At 49.6% G+C, this 26275-nt stretch overlaps 1 protein-coding gene across 1 annotated transcript in view; it reads right to left on the bottom strand.

The window, feature by feature from the left end:
• Nucleotides 1-1771: 1771 nt before the first annotated feature.
• Nucleotides 1772-26275, bottom strand: part of C14H12orf49 (chromosome 14 C12orf49 homolog) — a 220133-nt gene continuing 195629 nt past the window's right edge. The window contains exon 6 of the mRNA XM_032603173.1: nt 1772-1812. Within this exon, the coding sequence (XP_032459064.1) occupies nt 1787-1812 (26 nt within the window). The 3' untranslated portion in view covers nt 1772-1786. The remainder of the gene's footprint in view (nt 1813-26275) is intronic.

Genomic DNA, 26275 nt, shown 5'->3' on the forward strand with positions numbered 1-26275 from the left:
CACATGGAGGAAAACCAAGCACCCCAGCTGACAGCCAACACCAACTACCAAACAGATGAGGGAGGACATCTTGGGTCTTTTAGCCCCAGCCAAGATCCCAGCGGAGTGCAGCCACATGAGATGAAGAAGTGGGCCCCAGCTGAATTCCTGATCCACAGAATCATAAGCAATACAATATCTGTTATTTTAAGCCACTGCGTCATGGGATGGTTTCTTACGCAGCAATAGATAACTGATACGTTAAGTTTTTTCTGAGTAAGCAAACAAATTGGTGGTGGGGGGTTTTGTGGCTTCTGAGCTGGGAGTTAGAGAGGGTATGACTAGAATTCAAGCTTTTCTATTTGTTTTTAGCTTTAAAATATAGAGGCACCCCTTACCCAGTGATCACAGTTAACCCCATCACCAGAATGGGGCAAATTGTTAAGGAGGCATTGAGGAGAATGCAGGACATTTCTGTGATCGTCCAGTTGAAAGTGTATAACCTGAAAGTAATCATGAAGAAATATCTGACAAACCAAAACTGAGGGGCGTTCTACAACTAACCGACCACTTCTCTTAAAAATCGTCAATGTCTTCAAAGACAGAAAAACGAAGGAACTCTTCTAGATTGAAAGAGGCTGAGAGATATGACAACCGAATGCCATATGGGGTTCAGAGTTTCCTTTTGTTATAAAGGACATTCTAGGGACAAATGGCAAGATCTGAATAAAGTTTGTAGATTAGATTATAATGCTGTCTCAGTGTTAATTACCTGATTTTGGTAATTACATTGTAAGATATCATATTGTAAGAGAATGTCATTTGTTTTTAGGAAATATGCGCTGAAGTATTTAGAGGTAAAAGAGGTGTTCTGTCTGCAGCTTACTGTGAAACGGTTCTGAAAAAAAATACATCTTTCTCTCCTATATATCTATCTAGAGAGAAACAGAAAAGAATAAAGCAAATGTGATAAAGCGTTTACATTTGGAGAATCCAGGTGAAGGGTATATGGGAATTCTTTGCACTGCTCTTGCAACTTTTTTGTAAGCCCAAAATTATATTCAAATAAAAAGTAATAAAGAAAAAGAAAGAAGCAAATTGTGGTGGGCGCATGGTTGCCCCCAAAGAGGAAAAAGTGATCCCCTCTGGGGGCAGAACTGTCCCTGGAAATGCCTGACTCCGAGCTGACTTCTGCTCCTTTCCCATCTCCCTCTCACGCAGGGGACAGGGAGCCACCGGCCAGCCTGGGCTACCGCTAAACTCATCCCCCCCACCCTCACTCACGCCCAGGGTTCTCTGAAGGCAAGGCTGGGTTTTGGACTGTTCACAGCGAGAATCCACAGGCTCTGAGGGGACTGCTAGGGAAAGCTTTCCCTGGGAGCTCCCGGGAGCCCACGGCCATGGAGTCACAGCTCCGCCTTCCTTGCCCATCTGGATTTGGAAGATTCCAATCAGAGCCACAAAGTAGAGGATAATGGAGATGAGGGGCTAGAGCAGCCGCCCTCTGTCAGGAAGCGTTATTGAGAGCACTACCTGGGGTGGTCTCGCTGTTTTACCTGCCAGGGCCAGGCAGGGGTGAGAGGATCTTTACGGCCCAGAAGAAGGGCAGCGTGGGTGGCATTGGGATCCGGACCAACCGAGGCTCCCAGGCTGAGCAATGCCAACCGGGCATGTTTCTGGGCAGAGCTTCCTTCCGGAGGGGAGCTGGCTGAGCAGGAAAGAGCCAGGAGTTTGGAATCCGAGAGAGCCGGGAGGGCAGCCTCTGACTCACCCCTTCCTGGTTGGCTGACACTGGCGGGGAGACATCTCATAGTGCTGGGTGAAGGCCCCCATCTGCAAGGGAAATGATCAAACACACATTGAGACGTGAATGAAGTGTTAAGACAGTGCCTGGCACAAAGGAGCATCAGAGCTTCAATTCCACCCACGCTTACAGAGCACAGACTCAGAGCCAGGCACAGTGGGGTGCTTGAGGGGCTGTGCTCTGCACCTCTGACCCCGAGAATGGACACAAGGCCCTCCCCTCTTGCCCCTTCACACTGATCTTCCCCCTCTTCCATGCCAGCATCACCACCAAAGCCCAGGTGCTAGAGGGTTTCTGGGTTCAAATATGAGCCTCTCCTCTGAGTGACTGAGGTTAAGTTATCTAACCTGTATGTGCCTTGGTTTCCCCACTTGGAACTGGGCACAGTAATAGCATCCACCTTTTAGATTCTTCTGGCTATCAGCTGAATCCATCCTTGCAAACTAAATAATAGCAGTGAATGCTCGTATAGCAGTTACTACGTGCCAGACACAGATCCACACTTTTTATTAGTATCTCCCCCATTTCAGAGATGAGGAAGGTGAGGCACGGAGATACTGCATAATTTGTCCACGATCACAGAGAGAAGAGGCAGAGCTGGGATCTGTGCTCCTAAGCCCTGCTGTCTCCTGCCATGGGCATACAGTAAGTGCTCAATTCACGCCTGCTGTTACTAATGCTCTGAGATGGGGCCAGCTTCACCGATGCACCACCCGCACAGTTCCACAGGGCCTGGCACTTAGAAGGGTGACGCTTGTTCATGCTCTGTCGCTGTCTTGAAATTCTCAATGACTGTAACAAGGGGCCCCACATCTTCATTTTGCACTGGACCCCGAAAACTCCGTAGCTGGTCTTGCTCAGAATCTTATAGGAGGTGACCACCTCCTCCTCTTTCTTCCTCCCCCACCTAGACTGTGAGGTACCTTATCTCTCCATCCACCCTACTCCATGTCTGGCAGGTAGCAGGTGCTCCCCTTCTGGCCGAGAGGGACAGAGGTGGCCAGAGTCACAGCTGTTGTCCCCACCCCTACTTCCTCTCAACACCCCAAAAAGAGCTTTCAGCCCAGGGAACCTCAGGAACTGTCAGGGAAGAAACTTTTCTTGAAGCGTGCAGGGACTCTGGCCAGCGGCCACCAGAACCAGGTCTTTCCTGAATGGCAGGGGGAGGGAGGTGCAGCCAGAAGACACTGTAGCTCACTGCAGCTGGGGAATCCCAGCCGGCCCGAAAGACCCTAATAAACAGTTAATTATGATGCTGGCTCTGTAAACAGTGGCAGTGAGACCCAGCATAATGTGTAATTATGCCGGTTGGAGCTGGAGCTGGGCAGCGTTTTCTCCGGCAATGCTGGAGGGAATGCAGATCTCAGGGCAGGCTTGTGGTCAGGGCACAAAGGTAAACAAGACCTTCCCTAAAGGCAGACAGGACTCAGTCCAAATGTTCAAGTACGGCAATGACGGTGGTTAAAAGAATTATTTTCCTTTTTATAAAGGGAGCAGGCAGTGGGGAGGGGGAGGGGAGGAACAGACATTTGTTCAGCACCTACTATGTGTGAGACTTGGTTTGGGGCCAGGCAGGAGGGGGCTTGGGCATTTCTGGGACTGGATGTCATGCCCCTCCCCTCCCCGCCTGCCTGCCCTCCCCTCCTCCACACACATTTCTAATAACTGATATTTTAAACATTGAGGTGAAATTCACATAACATAAAATTAACCATGTTAAAAGTGTACAATTCAGCGGCCTTTTGTACATGCACAACTTCTTCATTAAATTGAAACTAACACAGTTTAGTTAGTTTCAGATGTACAGCTAAGTGATTCAGTTATACATATATATAGTTTTTCCTATTCTTTTCCATTACAGGTTATTAGGAGACATTGAAAATAGTTCCCTGTGCTGCAAGGTAGGTCCTCATTGTTTAGTTTATATACAGTAGTGTAGTACATTCACAGTCTTCTGCAACCATTACCTCTATCAAGTTCCAAAACATTTTCATCACCCCAGGAGGAAACCCTGTACCTGTTACTCACTTACCCCCTGGCCACCACTAATTTCCTTTCTGTCCCTATGGATTTGCCTATTCTGGACATTTTATATAAACGGAATCGTATCACACGTGGCCTTTTGGGACTGGCTTCTTTCACATTGCCTCATGCTTTCAAGGTTCATCCACGTGGCGGCATGCATCAACACTTTATTACTTTTTATGGTCAAATAATATTCCATTGTCTGGATATGCCACATTTTGTTTATCCACTGGTAGATATTGGGTTGTTTCTACTTTTTGGCTTTTATAAATAATGCTATGAACATTTGTGGACAAGTTTTTGTATGGTCATGCTTTCAGTTCCCTTGGGTGTGTGTGTGTATATATATATATATATATATATATATATATCTCATTACCTAGGAGTGGGATTGCTGGGTCATAGGGTCACTCTATATTGAGCTTTTTGCTGCTTTCTATGGCACCTGTACCATTTTTCATTCCCATAAGTAATGCACAAACGTTCCGATACCGCCCCACCATTGCCAACACTTTTCTTTCTTTCATTTTTAAAATAATCACTGATTTCTCACGGGGGCTGAGGTAAGCTCCTGTCTGCCACTGGGGCTGAAACACAGAGCCATGTCTTCTGGAATTACAGGAAAGCCCTATAAAGGCCAGAGTGCAGGACGAACAATTTGGGTCCCCCCAGAAATAATTCATCACACAGAAAGAGACAGATAAAAACAGCAGCTCCAAGCTACACCAGTCCTACGGGGCCTGGTGATGATTTCAACATGGCAAGCTGCCCCCAGGTGCCATGTGGGTGCCATGGGGGGAAACGGCTGTGTGTGACTTGAGAGATAGCCTAGACCCTTGGAGCCCAGCCAGCTTTGCCACGGACACCTCTGCCTGACTGTCACTGAGGGAGGCGATGTTTTGCCAGCTCTGCCGGAGCACTGATGGCCTGAGGGACCTGGCACAGGGCAACGCTGACAAAATGAGGGGCCACTCGGGTACTGGCAGGTGGTGGGAACAGGGCCAGCTTGTGTGAACAGTCACATGACTTCTCCCACCCGCGAAGGAACCAAGAACAGCCATGCCTTGCTTCATTGTGTGTCGCAGATACTGCATTTTTTAACAAATGGAAGGTCTGTGGCAACCCTGTGTCAAGCAAGTCTATCGGCGCCATTTTTCCAACAGCATTTACTCACTTCCTGTCTCTGTCACATTTTGGTAATTCTCGTCATATTTCAAACTTTGTTATTATTATATATCTATTATGGTGATCAGTGATCTTTGATGTGACTAAAGGGAAAAGATTACAACTCACTGAAGGCTCAGATGATGGTTAGCATTTTTTAACAGTAAAGTATTTTTTAGTTAAGGTATGCACATTGCACACTTAATAGACTACAGTATAGTGTAAATGCAATTTTTATATGCACTGGGAAACCAAAAGATTTATGTGCCTCGCTTTATTTCAATATTCACCTTATTGTGGTGCTCTGGAACGAAACCCACAATATCTCAGAGGTCTGTACTACTGCATCATGCTTGCAAGGGAAGAGAACCAGAAACATTTGGCAAACAGCACTGGTGACTCCCATGTGTAACTGACTGCAAATAATGTATTGTTTATAACGTATTGATAAGTAGTAATTACAGTGGTGTTTACGAATGCTTTCTATGTACCATGGGCTGAGCTAAATGCATCATTTCATGAATTCTCACGGCAATCCTGGGGTGTAGGCATTATGATCTCTAATGATTCTCGTCTGTTATTTAGGATGCTTTAGGCTGCAAGTTACAGACAACACAACTTAGGCTCAAATGGCCTTAAACACTAAAAGTCATTATTTCACGTAATAAGAAATCCGAGGAAGGGCACACTCTGGGCGTGATGCTCATGGCTGCGTGATATCCTCAAGGTCACCATTTCTTCCCATCTCAGACTTGACATCCTCAGGGTTGACTTCGTCTCAGGCTGCAGGATTTGCAATGTCACCATGATTGTCCAGCATCACCTTCTTATGAGGGAGGAGGGGTTTTCCCAGAAGCCCCAACAGACTTTCCCGCGTGTCTCCTTGGCTGTCATTGGATCACATAACCACTGGGGAACCAATCACAGCAAGAGAAATGGGAGCCCCATGCCTGCCATCCTCACTTGGGTAGAACAGACTCTGGGGAGGTGGGAGGGGTGGGGTTAAGCACGGTGAACAGATCCAGGGTTTGAACCCGGAGCTGCCTTCCTCTTGACCTCCTGGATATTCAGGAAAGCAGCCCTGGCAAGGGTGGTCCTGAAACCTCCAGCCCAGTCACTTTCCACTCCTGATTTCCTTTTTAGCCATGGTTTCCAGCACCTGGGCAACATCCTCCTTCAGTCCCCCCTGCCCCCCACGCCCCAGTGTCCAGCCAACCAGTGACCCCACACGTCCATTCCAATCAGCCAGCCCAGCTCAGAGCCAGCCAGAGAACTTTCCGTCCTGCTCCTGATCATGTGTCCACCCGCATCAGCCTTTCCTGACTGCCCGCAGGGCTGAGGCGTCTCAGAACTGTTCCTGTGCAGTCAGACGTATCTGGCTGATCAGCAGCTCTGGGCGGAGGCCAGCAGGGGCAAGGGCCTTTTGGATCCTGCCTGTCCACATGCATCAGCTGTTCCCAGCCAGCGGCTCCAGCACTGTTGGGCAACACGGCTGGGCCTGGCCCCATCAGCCTCTCTCGTTTGGGAGGCTGAAGCCTGAGATTGGGCGAAGGCGATGGACAATGGCGGTAAGGGTTTGGGAGGAGTGAGAGGAAGGAAGTCAGAGGAAGAAAAAAAAGAAGAGAGAGAGAAACACCAGCAGATTCTGGGACAGCAGAGACCTCATCTTGGTCCGGTTTGCATCCACAACACCTAGCAGGGCGCCTGGTACAAAGCCGGGAAGAGTTGGTTCAACCGGCCTGCGAAACAGAAGAGAGAGACAAGATGCTGAGCGAGGAGGGGAGGGACGTGGAGAGAGACACAGAGAACAACAGAGCAGGGCAGGAAGGGGTGAGTACAACCCGTCTTGTTTGTCTTTCCATCCTGTCACTCTCACAGCCCCTGGTTTACTGTAGCTGCTCCACAAATGTTTATCTTGCTGAACCAAGCAAAGAGGAGGAGAGGGAACCCAGAGTCGGAGAGGAAAGGAGACAGAAGGAAGAAAAGCCTGGGGTAGGGGGCTCCGGGGGGAGAGACATTGAGAGAGAGAGGGAGAGGGGAGGGGAGGTTAGTAATCAGGAAAGAGAACAGGCAGGACCAACCCAGCAAAGGAATCGGAAGCAAAGAGGTGAGGCAGGCAATGGGAGCTGGGGCAGGCTCAGCCCTTTGATGAAAATGCGCATCAGCAAACGTGCTGGGATCGACAAGTGCCAACAGGTCCATCGCAGAGTTAAAAAGTGTCAGGGTTTCAATCTTTAAGTCAGCACTTTCTTTCTCCTTCTCCCAGAATGCTGGGATTCTGCAACTGTGGTCTTTCCCGCGCGTCTCCTGCAAGCATGTGGGGCTTGTCGTGGAGCCCTCAGACTTCCAGGGAGGCTGGGAGGATGGGGTGAGCATGTCAGGAGGCTCCATGGGTCTGCGGGGAGGGGGTGTGTGGCTGCCCCGATGGCAGCTGTTGCAGGGGTGTCCTGCGGAGGGAGGGCACGGGAATGCAGGTAAGGTTTTCAGCAGACACTGGGAGGACCCAATGCAATGAAGCTCTGTATGTACTGGGTTGAATAGGGTCCCCCCAAATTCATGTCCATTGGTAACCTCAGAGTGTGACCTTAGTTGGAAATATGGTCAAAGACCTGGAGATGAAATCATCCTGGGTTTATGCTGGGCCCTAAATCTGATGACTGGTGTCTTATAAGAAGAGGAGAGGATGCAGAGACAAAAAGAGAGGAAGGTGATGGGAAGACAGAGGCAGAGATTGGAGTGATGCAAACACAAGCCAAGAAATGCCAAGGATCGCCTGGAGCCACCAGGAGCTAAGAGAGAGGCAGGGAACCGACTCTCCCATAAAGCCTCCAAAAGGAACCAAAGCCTGCTGACACCCTGATTTTGGACTTCTGGTCTCCAGAACCGTGAGAGAATCCTTTCTGTTGTTTTACACCACTGAGTTCCTGGTAACTTGTTACAGCAGCCCCAGGAGACTAATACAACCGCCTGTCCTTGGGGGACCCATTTTGCCTGCTCTTGGGTCTGACGGGATGACGGCACAACTGTTACAGATAAGGAAGGGCTCCCGGCCCTCAAACCTGGTCCTGTCCAATCTCCAGAGCTGGAGAGTGACTTGTTTTCTCACCACCTGGGAATCATGTTTATTCTCTCCTCTCCAAAACAGGTCCCTGCTCTGGCAGCTGAAGGATCTGTCTCCGTTGGCTGGGACGGGGTGGGGGGCACTTTCATACAGCTGTGCATGCAGGGGCTAAGGGAGGCGAAGGAAACCACCAGACCTCAGAGGACCCGGGTGCCGGAGAGGGGCTACCTCTGGGTGCTCTTTAAGCAAAAGCTACGAAATCTGACAGTCCTGGGTTCCTATCCTGCGACTTCCTAGGTATGTGAGCTTACCTTGGTCTTGCCTTCAACTCTGGCCTTTGAAAACAGCCTCATCTGTAAAACGAGAAAGAAAATCCCTACTTCGTGCAGTCATTGGGAGAATTAAAGAAGAAAATGTACAAGAACAACTTAGACGAGGCCTTCGGAAATGGTGATGAGAAAGATGAAGACCTTTCCAAGCCTGTTTGTGTCTGGCCCTGAATGGTTATAGTGGGCCATAAAGAAAGATGGCCCCTGTCCTTTAGTAATATTGGAAGACTGCCACAAATGTGTGAAATTATTAGAAAGCCATTAAAATACACAACAGTAGCAAGTGACTGGGATTTAGTGCAGCCTGACTGGGATCAGGCCTTATAGGGGGTCACAGAGGCGGTAGGTAGAGTAGGATGACTAACTCATCCAAGTTTGCCTGGGACTTGCCCGGGTTAAGCACTGGAAGTTCCACATCCTGGGCCAATGGGGACGGCTGGTCACTCTGTGTGGAGGAGGTAACTTCACACAGGCCTTGAAGGAATCATTCATTTATTCTCTGAACATTTGTTGAGGCTCACCATAGGCCAGGCTCTTTGAGGCACCGGGCACACTGGACACAGCCCCTGCCTCCAGAGCGCTCGCATATGCATACTTGCACGCACACACCTGTCATTCAAGAGAGCATCTCCTGAGCACCTACTGGGTGCCAGGCACTCAGGTGCAGTAACAGCAAAGATAAGTGATGTCGTTTCTGATCTCAAGATGCTCACATCTACTTGGGGAGAGGATGGCAGGTAATTCCCTCCAGTGCGGGAAGGACTGCTGCAGAATTTGGTGGCTGGATAGGCCTCAGGAGAGAAAAGGGACTCCCAACCCTATTAGGGCAGGGTGGGGGGGGGGGGGTTTCAAGGAGTCTTCTGGAAAGAGGTGGCGCTGAGAGGTGGCAGGAGCTGGTCAGAGGAATAGGGAAGGGTGTTGAGGCAAAAGGATCGGCTGGAACACAGGTAGCCGGGCAGGGGCCCACAGGAAATACAAGTATGGTGCTTTGGTGCCGAGAGGAGGCTCGGGCCCGCGGCGGGGGGCGTCAGGATGAAGATGGGCAAGGAAAGGGCGGGGGAAGGAGGGCGTCTGTTTTGCAAAGGCACAGAGCATGGAGCTGGCAGGACCCGTGGATGGGTCTTGACTGAAGGGAGGTGTTTAGGGCCTGTACCCACTCTGGCTGGGGACGGGGCAGCTGCCCTGGCTGCTGGCGCAGAGCACTGTGGGAAGGTGCAGGGGAGGGAGGACATGCATCCTTGGCTTCAGGACCAACAACTGCTGGGAGAAATAAGCAGAAGAAAGAAAAGTCAGGACACACTGGACGCCATCCTATGCTTGGGCCCCGGTTTCGGGGATTGGACGGTGGCACTGCGTCTTCCTTGGAGTTTGGGTCAGAGATGCACATTGTCCCTACTTGTCCTATAATTGTTTCTATCCAATGAATAAACCCGTGTTGAGCATCTTGGAGCTGGGCCCCATTACTGAGGAAGCAAAACTGGATATTGTGAGGGAGAGAGACCTGAGGGTCTCACCTTGGGGCTCGAGGGGGCGTGGGTGGCCAGGGAAGGTCTCCCTGAGCCGACCCCCCAGTGATCCAAAAGTAATAGTCTTGGGAAGATGCAGGGAGAGGAGGAGTCTTCCAGGCAGAGTGAACGACAAGTGCAAATGCTCAGAGGTGGGAACAAGCAGCAATATGCAAGGAACAGAGAAGCCAGGACGGATGGAGCGGGAGACTGGGGGACGTGGGAGCTGATGCAGGTACAGAAGTGGGCCAGGGTCAGATCAAGGCTGGCAGAAGTGAAAGGTGAGTGAAAAGGCTCTCACTCTCATTGGACACTGAGGCCCAGACAAACAAGCTACCTCTTGTGACACAGCATGTTAGCATCAGAGCTGAGGTTAGGACCCAGGACCCCGACTTTCTGATTTCCTCTTGAGCTGATCCTGTTTCCTCCTCTGGAGAGGTGAAGACAGTGACTCAGCTGGCAGTGCTGGAGGAGACCTTTCAAGGCTCTGCTACCGCCCGCAAAAAGGCTTGGCTTGTCCGGGCAGTGGGGCACTGCCCCCAGAGCCCAAGAGCCAGCCTGTGTGCTCTGCTGCACAGCCTTTATGTCTGCCCCTTAATTTCCAGGCCTTTCAATTTACCAATCTCAGATAATTTTACAGACATGGTGTGTGTGGCTGGCTGTAATAACCGTCTGTTGAATAAATGACCCCTTCTGTCTTGACTCACAGGTAGTTAAACCTCATGCTGAGAGCAAAGGTGAAGTAGCTGGGGCTGGGGGCTGGGGGCGGTTTGCTTTGCCAGTGACCTGCAGGCTGTCTTCACTCTTGGGGGCTTCAATTTGTCATCGATAGAACATGACTAACAATGTTTATTTAACTCCTTTGGTGTTTTGGAACTACTCAAGCAAAAATATTTGGCGTAAGAAACACTTCCTGAATTCTGTTGTTGGGTCCCCCTGGTCTAGCTCCCCAATTTTCCTCTAGGGAGCCACCTCTCCCCTGCCACCCCTATGCACAACCCCTGGGCTTCAGGGATCATGTGACTCTGGACTGGCCAATCAGAACCCTGCATTTCCCGGACAAAGGGAGTGAATCAGAAATGGGCATGTGGCCCGATCAGAACCAACGGGACACAATGAGTTTTGTTACAGCCTTTGGAAAAGGCTACTCACTCTCTTCTGCTGGACTCGAACCTGGGAAAACTGACAGGAGCTGCGGGCAGCCATTTCATGGAAATTGAGAGTGGAAGCAATATGGAGTTCTGGCGACATTTGTACTCCTAGATCCAACAGTGCCTGAAGCGCACCTCTCCTCTAGGCTTTTCGGTTGTGTGCATCAAGAAATTCCTCATTTTGCTTAAATCAGCTTGAGTTGAGTTATAGCCTACTTGAAACCTGAAGAGTCCTGATATGATCATCATGTAGACTGGGGTCAGCAAAACACGGCTCATGGGCCAGTTCCAATTTGCTGCCTACTTTCCCCCCTCCATTAAGGACTTCAGTGAGATATAATTTACATAAATTTATTCACCCATTTTAAATGTAAAGTTTGATATATTTTTATGAATCTATACAGTCATGCAACTGGCACCAAAATCAATTTTGGGAACATTTCTATCCACTCCCAAGATTTCCCTCTTGCCCCCTCTTTTTTTGGCTTTATCAGTAAATGAAATTTTTTTTTTTTTTTCTAGGCTACGCCGGGCGGGTCTTAGTTGCAGCACGCGGAATCTTTAGTTGCGGCATGCGAACTCTTAGGCGCAGCATGAATGTGGGATCTAGTTCCCTGACCAGGGATCGAACCTGGCCCCCTGCATTCGGAGCACAGAGGCTTACCCACTGGACCACCAGGGAAGTCCCAGTAAATGAAATTTTTAATAGCAGCTTTACTGAGATATGATTCACATACCATAAACGTCGCTCATTTAAAGCGTACAATTCAAAGGCTTTTAGTACAGTCACAGATAGGTGCAACCATCACCACAGTCAATTTTAGAATATTTTCATCACTTCAGAAAGAAACCCCATATCTTTTAGCCATCAGCATCCCCCCCTCCCCCGCCCCCAGTTCCTTGATTCTCCCCACTCCAGTCCTAAGCAATTACTAATCTACTTTCTGTCTCTATGGATTTACCCATTCCTGACTCTTCGAATAAATGCAATCATACAATAGGAGCGTTTTGTGTCTGGCTTCTTTCACTTAGCGTAATTCAAGGTTCATCTGTGTTGTAGCATGTATCAGATGTACTACATTGCTTTTTATAACCAAATAATATTCCACTGTATGGACAGACCACATTTTGTTTATCGAGTCGTCAGTTGATGGACATTTGGGTTGTTTCCACTTTTTTTTTTTTTTGACTATTATTTCATGACTATTTTGCTGCTGTGAACATTAGTGTACAAGTTTTTGTGTAAACTTATGTTTTCAATTTTCTTGGGTATATACCTAGGAGTTGGATCGCTGAGTCATGTGATAACTCTATGTTTGACCTTTGAGGTACCATGTTTCCCAAAGTGCTATACCATTTGACATTCCCACCAGCAGTGTATGAGGATTCTGACTTCTCCACATCCTCACCAACTTTTCAATTATCGTCATCCTAGTGGGTGTAAAGTGCTGTCACCTGTTTTTGTAAATAGTGTTTTATTGGAACACAACCATGCTCATCTGTCATTTCCATATTGTCTATGGCTGATTTTATGCCACAAGGGCAGAATTGAACAGTTGAAAAAAGATGACGTGTCCTGCAAAGCCTAAAATATTTACTATTTCGCCTTTTACGGAAGAAGTTCACCAACCCCTGATGAAGACCCATCCTTCCACTTTTTTGTAACAGGAAACTTAGGCCCAGAGAAATGATATCTCTACCCTGGGGCACACAGCCAGGACTGGAATCTTTCTGGGCCTCAGTTCCTACATTTATAAATCGGGAAACAATATCACAAGATGTGGTGAGAATTAAATAAAGCAAGGTCAGTAAAGCGCTTAGCCCGGGGGTAGACATTCATTAAATGCGACACTTCCCTAGAAGCTGAGGTGCCTGACACCTAGTCTAATGGTCCACCCACCTCCTAATTTCCCAAATAGATGCTTTTTCAACTGGTTAGCTGGACTCAGCTGAGTTACTAGTGTGTGAACTGACACTTCGTTACCCTGATCTGGAGAAGCCTAAATGTGCATCGGACGTAAAAATCAGATTCACGCTTCTGGTAACATCACTCAGCATGAAGAATGGAGTCCTCTTTCCTCTCCCACGTCCTTTCTTCTCTGCTGTCCCGTGGGCCTCTGGCACGCCATTGCTCTTGCTGGCCTGCAAGCTGGCTCTCACAGCTCTGCAGCCTTCACTCCTTCCTAGTTCTGTGTCAAAGGGTCCCCTCTCTGGTCCCCATTGCCACCTCCTGCCTGCACGCAGCTATGTACCACGAAACAGGCCACTCTTCCGTGGTTGAGAACATGGGCTCCATCCGAAGTCAGTCAGGTCAGGGGTGGGATCTGGCCCCGGGACCTCGGATGCTACTCAGCCTCTCTTGGCCTCAGTTTCCTTAACTGCATAGTGGGGACAGCCGTGTCTACCTCTTAGGGCTTCCCTGAATATTAAAGGAGCTGAATGTATGAGAAGTACAAAGCACAGGGCCTGGCAGGGTTTAATAAATGTGTTCTTGGAAAAGTAGGGGTAGAAGACAGCAACCATGTTGCAGCTGTGCAAAGCCCTTTCTGTACATTCTTCCCATTTTACAATGGGGATGGGGGCTCAGAGGCATGAAGTGAGCTCCCCGAGGTTACAAAACAAGTGAGGGGCAGAGTTCTGTCCCAAACTTCCTGTGCCACCTCAGGCCAGGCCTTTCCCCTTTCTGGGCCTCATGTCCCCATCTGTCCCCATCACTGGACTGATGATCTAGAAGTCCTCATCCCGTTCTAGGTCTAGGGTCCTAGCTCCCTCAGAGTCCATCTCCTGGGAGGGGGGAATGGCTTACCCCTCATCTGGCCTCCTGACCAGCAGGCAGTGCCCACATCTCTCCCACTTGCTGCCCTCCCTTCCCCTGCCCTTCCTTCTCTCTTTTCTGCGGCTTAAGAGCATCCCCTGACTCAGCCAGGGAGGGCGGGTTTGGGGTCCTACAGGTGTTTCTACTCCTGGCTAACTTGTTTTCACTGACAGTTCTGCAAACCTCTCTTCGAGCTGGAAATGGGGGTTTAGTGGCACTGCTGCAGCCAGGGTCCAGAGAGAATCTTTTCTCAACTCGGATTCACGAAATGACTCCTCTTTACCAGCCCTCTCATCTGAGTCAGCTGTCCAGGATGCTGTAAAATATGTAGGAAGAGACCCCTGATGGGAACTTCAATCTTGACAGTCACTCTCCCTGGAGCTGCTGTCTCTGCTCACTTCCTGCCACCTGTTCCCACTCTTCATGGCTGACTCTTTCTCCTCCTTCAGGTCTTGTCTAAAATGTCACCTCCTCAGAGAGGCCCTCCCAGATTGCTGGTCTAAGTAGCCTCCTCCCTCCATTCTTCTCATCGTCATTTCCTGTTTGCTTCCTTCGGCACACTTAACCCAAGACAATTTTACACATTCTTGTTGATTTATCTGCATACTTGTTGAGTATTCCAGGTTCCGGGAGGGGGGTGGAGGGGGCAGCAGGGCCCGCATCTGGGTTTTTCATCTATCTATAAATAACCCAGCTCTGTCAGTGCCTAGCACATAGTAGGCGCTCAGTGCCTTTTGGGTGAATGAATGAAAACCTTGTTTGGAGCAGTGAGGGAAGTCCGGGGAAGCTGCTCTTTGGCAGTGAGAACACGCTGAGCCAGAGGGTCCTCCTGCAGGGAGCTGACTTCATCGCCAAACTTGTCCAGAGGCTACAGGGCTGCACGGAGGGTACTGTGTGTGTACAACTATTTTCACAGCTTTTCAGACTTCCGAACAAGCTGCCTTCCCAAGAAAACACATTACACAGAGCCTCCCCACCCCCTCCCGCTCAGCCAGCCAGTGTCCCAAGGATCAGCCCTTTGTTTATGATAATAAAGCAGGGCCATGGCAACGCACTGTGATGTCATGGGAGTGTGAGGTCATAAATCCTTCCAGAGGAAGAACAGGATGGAGTGGACACAATGGATTCCGAGCCTCCCCTGGCCTGGCTGGGGCTGTTGCTAGATACGTTTTTCTTATACCGAGTGGCTCGTTTCTTTTTTCTGTTTTTTTTTCATTCTCCCTCTTTTTTTTTAATCCCCCCAAAATTAAAATAAATAAAGTTTTAAAAGACTCTGAGTGGAAAGGTTTGTCCCAGGAATTTCCTGTTGGCTAATGTCCAGTTAGCAGGGAACACCGGCAGTAATGTGAACAATGCTTGCTCGTCCCGGACCTGCCACGGGAAAACTTCCCCAGTTCCCCAGTTTCATGGCTCAAATAGGGCAGAGCCTTGGAGAGTTACTGGGCTCAGGACCATGGGGTTTGCAAGGAAATCTTTCCCTTGCTCACTCTCTCCGTCTTCCCTTCCACTCAATCCTTCTCTCTCTGGCTCTTTCCCGGTCTGCTTCTCTTTTCGCTAACCTCAATCTGTCTTACCTTCTCTTAGTCTGGTTTCCTCTCTCTCTCTTTCCCCCACAACTCTCAGTATGTCTCCTTCCATCTCGGTCTCCATCTCTCAGTCTTGGTCTGTGTTTTTCTTTCTTGGGGGTTCTTTCTCCTGCTGAGTCTGTCTCTCCCAGTCTCTCTTGGTCAGCCTCACTGTTTTTTTGTGTTTTTTTTTTGACCGCACCATGCGGCACATGGGGTCTTAGTTCCCCGACCAGGGATCGAACCTGCACCCCTGCACTGGAAGTGTGGAGTCTTAGCCACTGGACCGCCAGGGAAGTCCCCCAGCCTCACTGTTTTTGACTCGCTGTCGATGTCGCTCTCTCTCTCTTGCTCACTTTCCTCTTGTCCTTCCCCTGTGCTCGTGTTACTAAAACAAATCAACATTTCTGACTCAGAGGACTGAAGGGGAGGCCCGCTGCCCAGGCTTTGTGATCTGCAAGCTGAGCGGTGAGGGGTCCAGGTTTCTGGCAGGGGGCTCCAAGTGGCAAGAGGCGCATGGATGTCGGACATCTGCACCCACTCAAGGAACTTGTTAGGCCTGTGACTTGGGAACTGCACGCGCAACTGGAGAGAGCGTAGCCTGCAGTCTGCCAGGGCCTACAGACCTTCTGGCGACATATACCTCCCCCAGCCAGCCCCTTCTCTGATGCTCATTTGGTGAGGGAAGGAGAGGATGGGAGGCAGCAGGGAGACTCTTCCAGTCGCTGGCCACCCCAGGGCCCTTGTCCTGCCCAGAGCCTCCTTCTGACTATCCATACTGTGTCCTGCAACAGCCCCCATCATATTTCACCTAAACTCAGGTTTTTCCACCTCAAACCTATTGACATGTGGGCTGGATAATTCTTTGGTGAGGGCTGTCCTATGCACTGTAGGATACTTAATGGCATCCCTGGCCTCTACCCACTAGATGCCAGTAGCACCCCTCCTCCCAAATTGTGACAACCAAAAATGTCACCAGACATGGCCAAATGTCCCCTGGGGTGGGGGTAAATAAATCACCCTGGCTGAGACTCACAGTTCTAAACCATCTCTGTGCCTTTCCTTCTACCCGAATTCCTCACTCTCATCTTTTCCGTTGCTAAAATCATCCACGGCTCCCTATTATAAGTATTATCACTATTACTATTTACTATTACTACCATGCAAACATCTATCTGGGACTGTCTATGTGGCCAGGAACTGGGCTAAGTGCTTTGTATATGTATGAACTAACTTCCCGGCACCTATCTCATAGGGCTGGTGAGGTTGGTCATGATAAAGCAACGCTTCTTAGCCCAGGGCTAAGCCAGTAGCTATTATTGCTACTGCATGTGGGTCTTAGTTTCCCTAAGCCCTTTCATGCCTCTGTGCTTTTGCACCTGCCCTTCCCTCTACTTGCATGGACCTCACCCCCTTTCTCCACCTGGCATCCTCCCCCTCTTCCCCCAGGACCTGGTTCTGATCTGATTGGTTCTCTAAAGACTTTCCTCAGGGCCTGGAGCACCCTTGGGCTCCTCCATTGGAGGCTCTTATCTCTTTTTCAGCAGTTCCCATAGTGGACCCCTGCCCACCCCCACCTCCGCAAGCTGGGAGCTGGGGGTGGGGGCAGAGGCGATGGCTCATTCATCTCTGTGTCCTGGTGGCAGACGCACTTGGGGCTTGGCGATCACTGAAAATTCTGATGAGAGTAGATCAAGTACCTTGGGTGGGAAGCCTATGATAGGGGCAGAAAAAAGAGGAGCCGGCCCAGCTCTAATTCTTCTCTCCCCATCTTGCTCCTCACTGCCCAGCCGCCCTCTCTTACTGACGCCAGAGGTGGCCACGTGAACCAGGCCTGCCCAATCAGGGGAAGTCCCACCCCCCAGCCACAACAATTGGCTCATGGATGGGCACATGACTCAACTCGGTCCAATGACATTTTTTGGAACAAAGAAGACTTAAAGGCAATCCTGAGGGTCCCTGAAGCCTTCATGGCACCTGGAGGGGAATCAAAATTGAGAGAGACAGGACTGAAAAATGGAGCGAGAGCCCGGATGTCACTATTTGAAGCCCTGGGGCAGGTGATGCCTGAAGTCTCCACCTTGAACTCCCCATTCTGGGGCTAAAAATTTGCCTATTTCCTTGAAGCTGTTTGGAGTGAACTGTCTGTCCCTTTATGTCACACCCCCTGACTTCCAAACCAGTGCCCTCTGAGCTTCAGTGCCTCCTACAGTGCTCTTCCAAGTCCTCCTTGCTAGAGAGCCCTTCATGCTTATGATCTCAGACCCAAGAGCTCCACAATTGATGAGGGACACTTGGGGGTTCCCTTAGCTCTGCACGCTGTTTGCTGCCTGCCCTCCCTCAGCAAACTCAAGGGGGTACTTAGATCAGGAACTGAAAACACATCCTTAGGTCCCCAGGGAGGAAGAGGGGACTGCCGAGTGGCTCTCACCTTGGCGTCTGTCTGATCAGCGTCAGATCAAGACACGAGGCCTCCCCACAGAACAACGGCAGGCCGGGCGTAGGGGCGAGCTCACCTGGCCCACAGCTGCACGCCTCCCCGCGAGAGATGCACAGAGCGCTCCGACTTCCGCCACAGCCCCACCATCTCCGTGCACAGCCCTGACCCCCCCACCCCCACGAGCTTGGGCAAAGGCAACTCACTGAGAAGTGAGCCGCGGAGGACGGGGGGGCAGGGCCCCAAAGTCACTGATGTGGGTGCAACTGCACCTTCCAAAATGAACCACAGATGGGCAAGTGTGCTCATGTGTGTGCGAGCCCAGTGCGTGAACCACCGTGCATAGCATGCCGCAGACCGCACGTTCATACTAACAGCATGGTTTGGGCGCGCTAGAGACAGGCCCGCATGTATACATGCACACATGCCTCTTGTGTTAAGCACTTTCAAGCGCCTCTCCACGCAGGATTCTGAAATCCTAAACCGGGAACAAACATGGGGCATGGCGCTTTTGGGCAGTGAGTGTAGGTAAAAACCAACAGACAGCCCTTCACGGTACCCAAGGTGTCCTCCAGGCTGTCCAAATGTAACCATCCCCCAGTATCTGGGGTTCTGGAAGGCACCCCAAACTCAGCTGCTTTCCTACCACTTCCCACCCTCCGGCCCAGATGGTGCCTGCAATATAATCGAGGTATAACCCCCTCAAGGCTGCGAGCCATGGAATAAATTTCAAGCCATGCTATAAACTGTGCTTTTGGATGTCATTGAGCGCTCCCGTGCCAATGACATCACTGTTTCCATGGCAACTAATGTAATTAACATGAGAGAAAGTGCAAGGAGAAAGAGAAAGGAAAGAGGGAAAACACCAAGTCTAACCCCAAACAGAGCAAATTACACGGTGTGGGAGAGGGAGGGGGAGCGAGGGGCCTATAAAATGTTTTACTGCCACTTGTTAGAAAGGCCCGACATAACTCTGTTCATGGCTGCAGGGGTAATGAGATCATGTGCAAACTGTATCTCTCGCAAAATACAGAAAGGGCTTTGTCGCCTTCACAGTTTATGGAGTTGAAACAGACGAGCCTGCTCCAGGTGAAGCAGGAACACCTCCGCCTCCCTCCCTGTTCAAGGTTCTTATTAAGCCAGAGTCTACTCCACCCAGGGCCCGGAGGGACTTAAACAGACAGCGGGTTTGGCCCTCTGGGCATTCACGTCCTCAAACAGGCAGCAGGGACACATTGAAATATATCCAAGTGTGAAGCAGAAATGGGCAAAATGATGCAGCAAACACTGTATACTTGCTGTATACGGTGACGACACCTCACATCCAAGTCACACTTTCCCGCACCTGAGACCCGCGTGCATTATCTTGATCAAGCTTAGTCCTAGGCACCTCGTGTTTTACACCCATTCTACAGATGGGCACATCAAGGCTCAGAGAGGAAAGCACACTTGCCTGAGCTGAGTCTAGAACCCAGCTCTGTCCAACTCCTGGCACAGCAATCTCTCTACCACCTCAGGGTCTTCCCAATGGTTCCACAGCTGGCAGCCAACTCTGGGTGGGGCTGGAAGAAACCCCTAGTCCAACCCTGGCTTTCATGCTGTGTGCAGAATAAGTTATTCTTCCTCACTGCGCCTCAGTTCCTCCAGTTATCCGTTACTTGGTGACGTTGGGCCTTGCATGACCCAGAAGGGCTGTGCCCTCTGGGTCCGTGGCCGGCCTCAGGTCAGAGTCAGCTGGGCCCACAAAAATGCCACCTGCAGGGCTCCATCCCATGGAGAGGTGGGGTTTCTCAGAAAGATTTGGGGTACAGTGTGGGGTGGGGACACTAAGGACAGTTAGGGCAGGACTGGCTATGTGTGGAGCCCAGCGCAAACTGAAAATGTGGGGCTCTTGTTCAAAACAGAGGAACAGGGCTGTTAAAAGTACTAAAATATAAAAAGCTTTCTCTTTCTCTCTTGACCTGAGTGTTTTTATTAGATATTCAATGTTGTGCTCTCTCAGGCATGGAGATACTTGGGGGCAAGTGCAGACCCGGGTGCCCAGGGCCCTGCCATGACTTGGCATGCACTCATGCGTGGCCCACTGGCTGCTGGATCCCCTCCCACCAGCCACCGGCCTAACCTGCTCTCCCCTGGGTAGGGTGGGGAAACTGACCAGGACTTCTTCCCTTCCCACAGGCCTGTCACCCTGGTTCCGGTGGGCAGGTGACCCCACGGGTATTGCAGTCTCCGTGCCAGACCCCGCTTAGCACCTGGACTGGGGTGTGTAATAGGTTTGCCCCCTCTGAGTTGCCTGCTGAATGCACCATGGCGCTGCCAGTCTAGGGTACAGATGGTTGCCACTCTGTCCCCACTCTGAGATGCCACGGGACACACACGCCCAACTCCAACTCTGCCTATACTGCCCATAGTCCTGCCAGGGACAGGGTGGCAGCAGTCACTGGGTGGGGCTGGGGAGCAGGCAGAGAGAATCCACTCTGGGGGGATGGGAAGGCAGCAGAAGCAAGACCCCAAGGTCAAGGCTCTACGCCCTCTGTGCACGTTGCATTGTCCCATCAACTTCCACTTACAAAAGACATCCAAAGATAAAAGTATTAAGAATTTCAAGATGGTGACAGCACAGCCTCAATCACCAAGTGCGTGCCCTGTGGGATGGCACCTGTCGCCTGCCCATGTAGCCGGCCCCAACCATGAGTCTTGTCAGCTGTGATTATAAGTAAGATTTCATACGGTGGAAACAAAGAAAGATTCCCTAGCTAGAAAGAATGTGAACTGTAAATGATAAAAAGATAACCCCCAGGAGGAAGAAAAGTAACTTTACAGGAGAGAAACCTGACAAACACTACCTCAGCCAGGTGATCAAGGTCAACCTCAAGTGTAAATCAAGTTGATGGTGTGTACTCTTCCTGTGATGTGAGAAACATGGCACTTTACCTCTGTGGTCTTCCTCCCTAATACCTACGACCCCAGTCTAATCAAGAGAAAAACATCAGACCAATTTTAATGGGGGGGGCATCCAGCAAAATCCCTGACCACTGCTCCTCAAAACTGCCAAGGTCATCAAAAACAAGGAAAGTCTGAGAAACTGCCACAGACCAGAGGAGGCTAAGGAAACACAATGACTAAATGTAATGTAGTAACCCAGATGGGATCCTGGGACAGAGAGTGGACCTTAGGGAAAAGCTAAGGAAATCTGAATAATGAAGTATGGGTTTTAGTTAATAATAATATATTAATATTGGTTCACTCATTGTGACAAATGTACCAGACTAATGTAAGATATTAATTATAGGGGAAACTGGGTATACGGTATATAGGAACTCTTGGTATTATCTTCATAATTTTTCTGTAAATCTAAAGCTGTCCTAAAAAATGAAGTCTATTAAAAAAAGATACTCCCCCAAACCCCCTCCCCAAATCCCCCTGACCTAGTCCAAGGCCTTCCTGGTATAGATGAAGGCAGTACAGTGAAGTGGTCACAATCATGGGCTCTGGAGGCAGGAAATCTGGGTTCAAATTCTGGCCCTGCCACTCTGCTGTGTGACCTGGGCAACTGACTTTACCTCTCTGAGCCTTAGTTTCCTCGTGTGTCAAAAGAGAGTGAGAGTGACAGGGATCAAAGTGGTAACTTCAGGTGAAGCTCAAAGTACGAAATCTGGCCAGGCTAGTGATGCTGCACCGAGGGTTGGGGACCCATCTATGGATACAAAGTAGCCAAGTCTTTTCCATCCACATCGGAGCAACCCTGGGACAGAACATGTCTTTTGAACATATCCACATACAGAAACGGCTTGATTTACATGATGGCCCTATTGAGTCAAGGTGACTCTTAATTGGAAATGCCAGTTTACACCTGGTCACTGCGTTGTATCACTGGACTTCAGAAAAGATGGTATGATTGCAATCTCTCTCTATGATGAAGCCACATTCAAAGAGGAAGGTGGGTAAATCCAGCCGGAGGGACTGCAGTATTGAGAGAAGTGGATTTCTTAAGAGTTTCACAAAAAGGGGAGTTCCTCTCCTCCCCTCCCCACCTCTGAACTCTTGATGATAATGCTGCAAGGTTGTCGTGAGGACTAAGTGAGACAGGGCATATAGACAGCAGAGACCAGAGGCTTGGCAGAGGGCAAGCATTCAGCTGATATGAACTATTATTTACTGACTTCCAACTAGGAGCTATGCCAGACTTCATGTTATTATCCCCATTTCACAGATGAGGAGACTGAGGCTCAGGGAGAATAAATGACTTAGTCAAGGTCAACTAGGGGGTGAGTGGGGGACTCAGTGGTGTCCTTTTGAAGGATGGGCATCCTTTCCTAATTCCCACAGTGGTGATGGATGGACCAGCAGCAGCTCTGTGAGCAGAGAGGGGATTCAAACTCACACTTATGTTTCTCCAGAGACTGCACTCTTAGCTGGATTATTCTGTAGTAAGGGAGCAGCTCTACCTTCTGTATTTTCTATGTCCTCGGAACAATTTACTAAATCATAGCCTTGGAGCTGCCCAGGGAAGAGGAGCTATTCAAATCCAAGGTGTTAATTTTCCTTCGCATGCAGAGTACAAGGTCTGCTGTTTGGGGCATTTGTACAAGGTGTGCAAACACTGCCAGCTGTAAATATAAATGTTGAGAGTCATAGCTGGGCCATTATCAGCGAGTTGACTCACAGGTGGCCATCTGAAGGATGCAAAAGGCACCACTTGGCCCCAGCCGTCCCTGCCGCTGCCTTCCCGCTGGCTGGCCTGCCGTGGCCTGAACTTCCTATATTTGACCTTCGTGGGCTCCGAGGCAGCCTGTTTCTGACTCCTGCAGGCTGCTGTGAAAATACGTTTCCTAGGAAGGACTCTGGTGCCAACCTTGCAGGCAGCTGGGATTGTTTTAAAAAGTTGCCCCGCCCACATTCCAAATTCGGAACCCAAAGGCTGGCAAGCTCCAGGCTTGGCCAGAGTGTTGTACTTCCCTTGCCCTCCACCGGAAAGTACTTTGTGCAATTATAGAACCCCAGAGGAAGAGAAGGAATTGTTATTCCGTTTGTGTTGGTTGGTGCGGCCTCCTTGATCACGTGTCTCAACTTCCCTGCCCCCCCACCCCATAGCATCTGCCTCATAAACATTTTCAAGTCACCATGGGAATAGCGCCCATCCATTTCTCAGCGGCTCTTCCTGCACCCCCCTTTCCCGTACATTTCCTCCAGCGCCCTGGGTCAGATCTCTGGCCCCTGGAAGACCTCCGTGACAAGCGCACTTTGCTAGGGCACACTGGGGATGGGGACAGGGAGGGAACTTTGGTGGTTGTGGGGCCGCCAGATAACTTTGAAGGAGGGAGGGGGGCATAAAGTTAGGGGCACATCCCCATTGAATCTTGGCCAGGATGATTTTTCCCAGGGCTGCCTTTATTGACTTCTATAACATAGCAGGACCTCTACTGGGCACTGTATGTGCCATACGTTTCTTGGTAAGATGGGAGGATTAAATAATGATGCATGTTGCTGTTGTTGTTTTGGTTAAAAATTTATGCCCTAATTTGTGCCAGAATGTGTCCTTTCCTCTCAATGCTCACCATCACCCACAAACATTTACAAAACCCCCATCTGGTACAAACCCATTATGTACCAGATGCAGGGGGTAACACGCATCTGTGGATGGGAACTTACTGACTGCTTACATAGGTACCAGGCACTTTACCTGCGTTACTTTGCTTAACTCCCCAAGAACCCTAACAGGGAGACAGAATGACCCCTATTTTATAGATTCGGAAACTGAGGTGCAGAGATGTTAATGTTTCTTGCCTAAAGGGCAGAACTGTGAGACCAGAGCCCAAGGGCTTTCCTCTGTGGCACAGAGTCCTCATGCAGAAACACAGTCTCTGCCTTCATGAAGCCATGGTCTGCGGTGGAGCAGAGAAATGAACATGTGGAAAAAGAACCACAGGTCAGGGTCAGTGACCCAAGTGAGCACCTGTACGGGCCATGTGAGCCCAGCAGAGGCAGACTTCACTGGGAACAGAAGGCTTTCAGGAGGCACTGCCTAGCAGACGCGGGAGGATTTTGGTAGAAGCGAGTAGACAGGACACAAAGAAAAAACTGGGAGAATTCAGGTTATCAGCTGGGCTTGGGGGTAAGAGGTGAGAGAGAGAGAGAGGTAATTCTGATGGAGGACCAATTGCAAAGCCCTTACTAACTAAACGAACAAGCTCAGACTTTGTTCTGCAGGCAATGGGAAAACTCGTTTGTTTTTAAGGAAGACAGTGATTAAACAAACAAACAAACAAACAGTGCCTTGGGAAAATCTATCCAGTTGTACACCATCACAGTATATGTACAAATACTTCTACTGCTACCTTTCACCAGTGCATTTCTTTATTAGTCACGCTCTGTGCTAAGCCTGTTAAGGACTTATTTTACTGTCCAAATGGCACTTGGTGAGAGGCTTTATAATCACCCCCATTTTCCAGTGTCCATCCCTCCATTTCCAGATGTTGGGATAGGGTGTAAGTATTCTGCATTATGGGGTAGATGTGAATTGTGCGGGTCCAGAGTGCGTAGTGGGTTTAATAGTGTCCCCCCAAAATTCATGTCTATCTGGCATCTCAGAATGTGACCTTATTTGGAAATAGAATCTTTGCAGACGTAATTAGTTAAGGATCTCAAGATTAAATCATCCTAGGTTTACGGTGGGCCCTAAATCCAATGACTGGCGTCTTATAAAAGAGAGGACACAGAGACAAAAGGAGAGGAAGGTGATGTGACTATGGAGGCAGTCTGGAGTGATTTGGTGACAAGACAGGGAGCGCCAAGGATTGCTGGCAGCCACCAGAAGCTACGAGAGAGATGTGGAACAGATTCTCCCTCAGAGCCTCCAGAAGGAACGCATCTTACTGACACCTTGATTTCAGATCTCCGGCCTCCAGAACTATGAGAGAATACATTTCTATTGCTTTAAGCCACCCAACTTGTGGCAGTTTGTTATGGGAGCTCTAGGAAAGTAATATGTATTTTGTTATGAGTGAGTGGCTTTCTCTGCTTTGGTCTGACAGAGCAGAAGAGGGGACGGTAGACTGGACCCCAGTTAGAAAGCCTGCTGTGGTTGAGAGTGGCAAACGGCTTCGTCCACAGGAATCTGTGCTCAGGGCTGTGCTCGGTGCCCGGCACACAGAAGGGGCTGCAGGTTTGCCTGCAAGAATGGGAACTGTCCGCCCTACTAGGTGCTGATCTATGAATGGGCACGTGACCACCTTGGAGCCGGATTGAGTGAAAGGAGGGAAGTGAGAGAAGATAAAGAGTCTGGGTCAAGGTTTGGGGGCCAGAAGAAAAGCAGAGACTTCCCCTCTTCTCTTTCCTTCGGCCATCAGACAGGGCTTGGCTAATTTGGAGGCTACAACTTCCATCACACATTTCAGAGGAATTTAAACCCGCCTTTCTCCAGCCCAGAGAACTAAGATGATCGGATTCCCAAACCCTCATCATTCACCAAAAGCATCCACACAAGTCTCACAGTAAAGAGTCCTAAATGGCCCCTGTGACTCTGAAAGGCCAGGAAGCATATTTGACTTTTGTGTTTTTTTTTTTTTATAATTCTCATCTCTCAGCATAAGGAGAGATAGCAGATAGTTTTCAGATAGGCTGATTTTTTTTTAATCAGAAGGAAATTAGAGAATAGGGAATGATGTATATTTCTTATGGGGATAGTGGGAGCCTTATTCCTTGCTTGCCTTAAAATAGCCTTACAGAACGCAGTATTGCATTATGCTCAGGGTCAGCTGCTCTGGGGACCACGGCCCAGCCTTGCCTGGAGTAGGGAGCAAGGGGCTGAGTTTCGAGATTTACTGCATTAATGCTTCTCCAGTTTCTGTGGAGTAGCCACTGGAGAGAGGCTTGGCTGCGCATGTAGTGAAAGAAACACATGCAGAAACACAGTATCAATAACTAAATATAACTCACATCTGAAATGCCTTTCACTGTACCCAGAGTGCTTTCCAGATATATTATCTCATTAAATCCATACAAAAGTGGAGGGAGGCGGGGTCCTCACTCCCTCCTCTTATGGAGGGATGGAGATTCAAAGCCCAGGCCCTGTGACTGCATGTGGTGTTTCCTTTCATCTGTACCTGTGGTTTTCCACATGGCTTCACAGAGGACCAAGAGTCCGTGGAGGTGCCCTGGGGGCAAACATCAGGGACGGGCTAAGGCAATGCCAGCTGCTGAAACAAACTGACACCCACCCCCCCCCGCAAAAAACTATGACTTAACACAACAGACATTTATTTTTTACTATGTGAAATCCAAGATGGATAGTTTTGATTGGCAGGCAGCCTTCCACACGATCCTTTGGGGACCCCAGTTCCTTCCAGCTTTTGACTCTGCCCATCTCTCAGCCTCAGAATCCTCTGCATTTAGCCTACAGATGGGGCAGCATTTTACGGGCCAGGCCTGGATATGCCCC

The sequence above is a fragment of the Phocoena sinus genome, chromosome 14 (genome assembly GCF_008692025.1).
Source record: "Phocoena sinus isolate mPhoSin1 chromosome 14, mPhoSin1.pri, whole genome shotgun sequence".
Lineage (NCBI taxonomy): Eukaryota > Metazoa > Chordata > Mammalia > Artiodactyla > Phocoenidae > Phocoena > Phocoena sinus.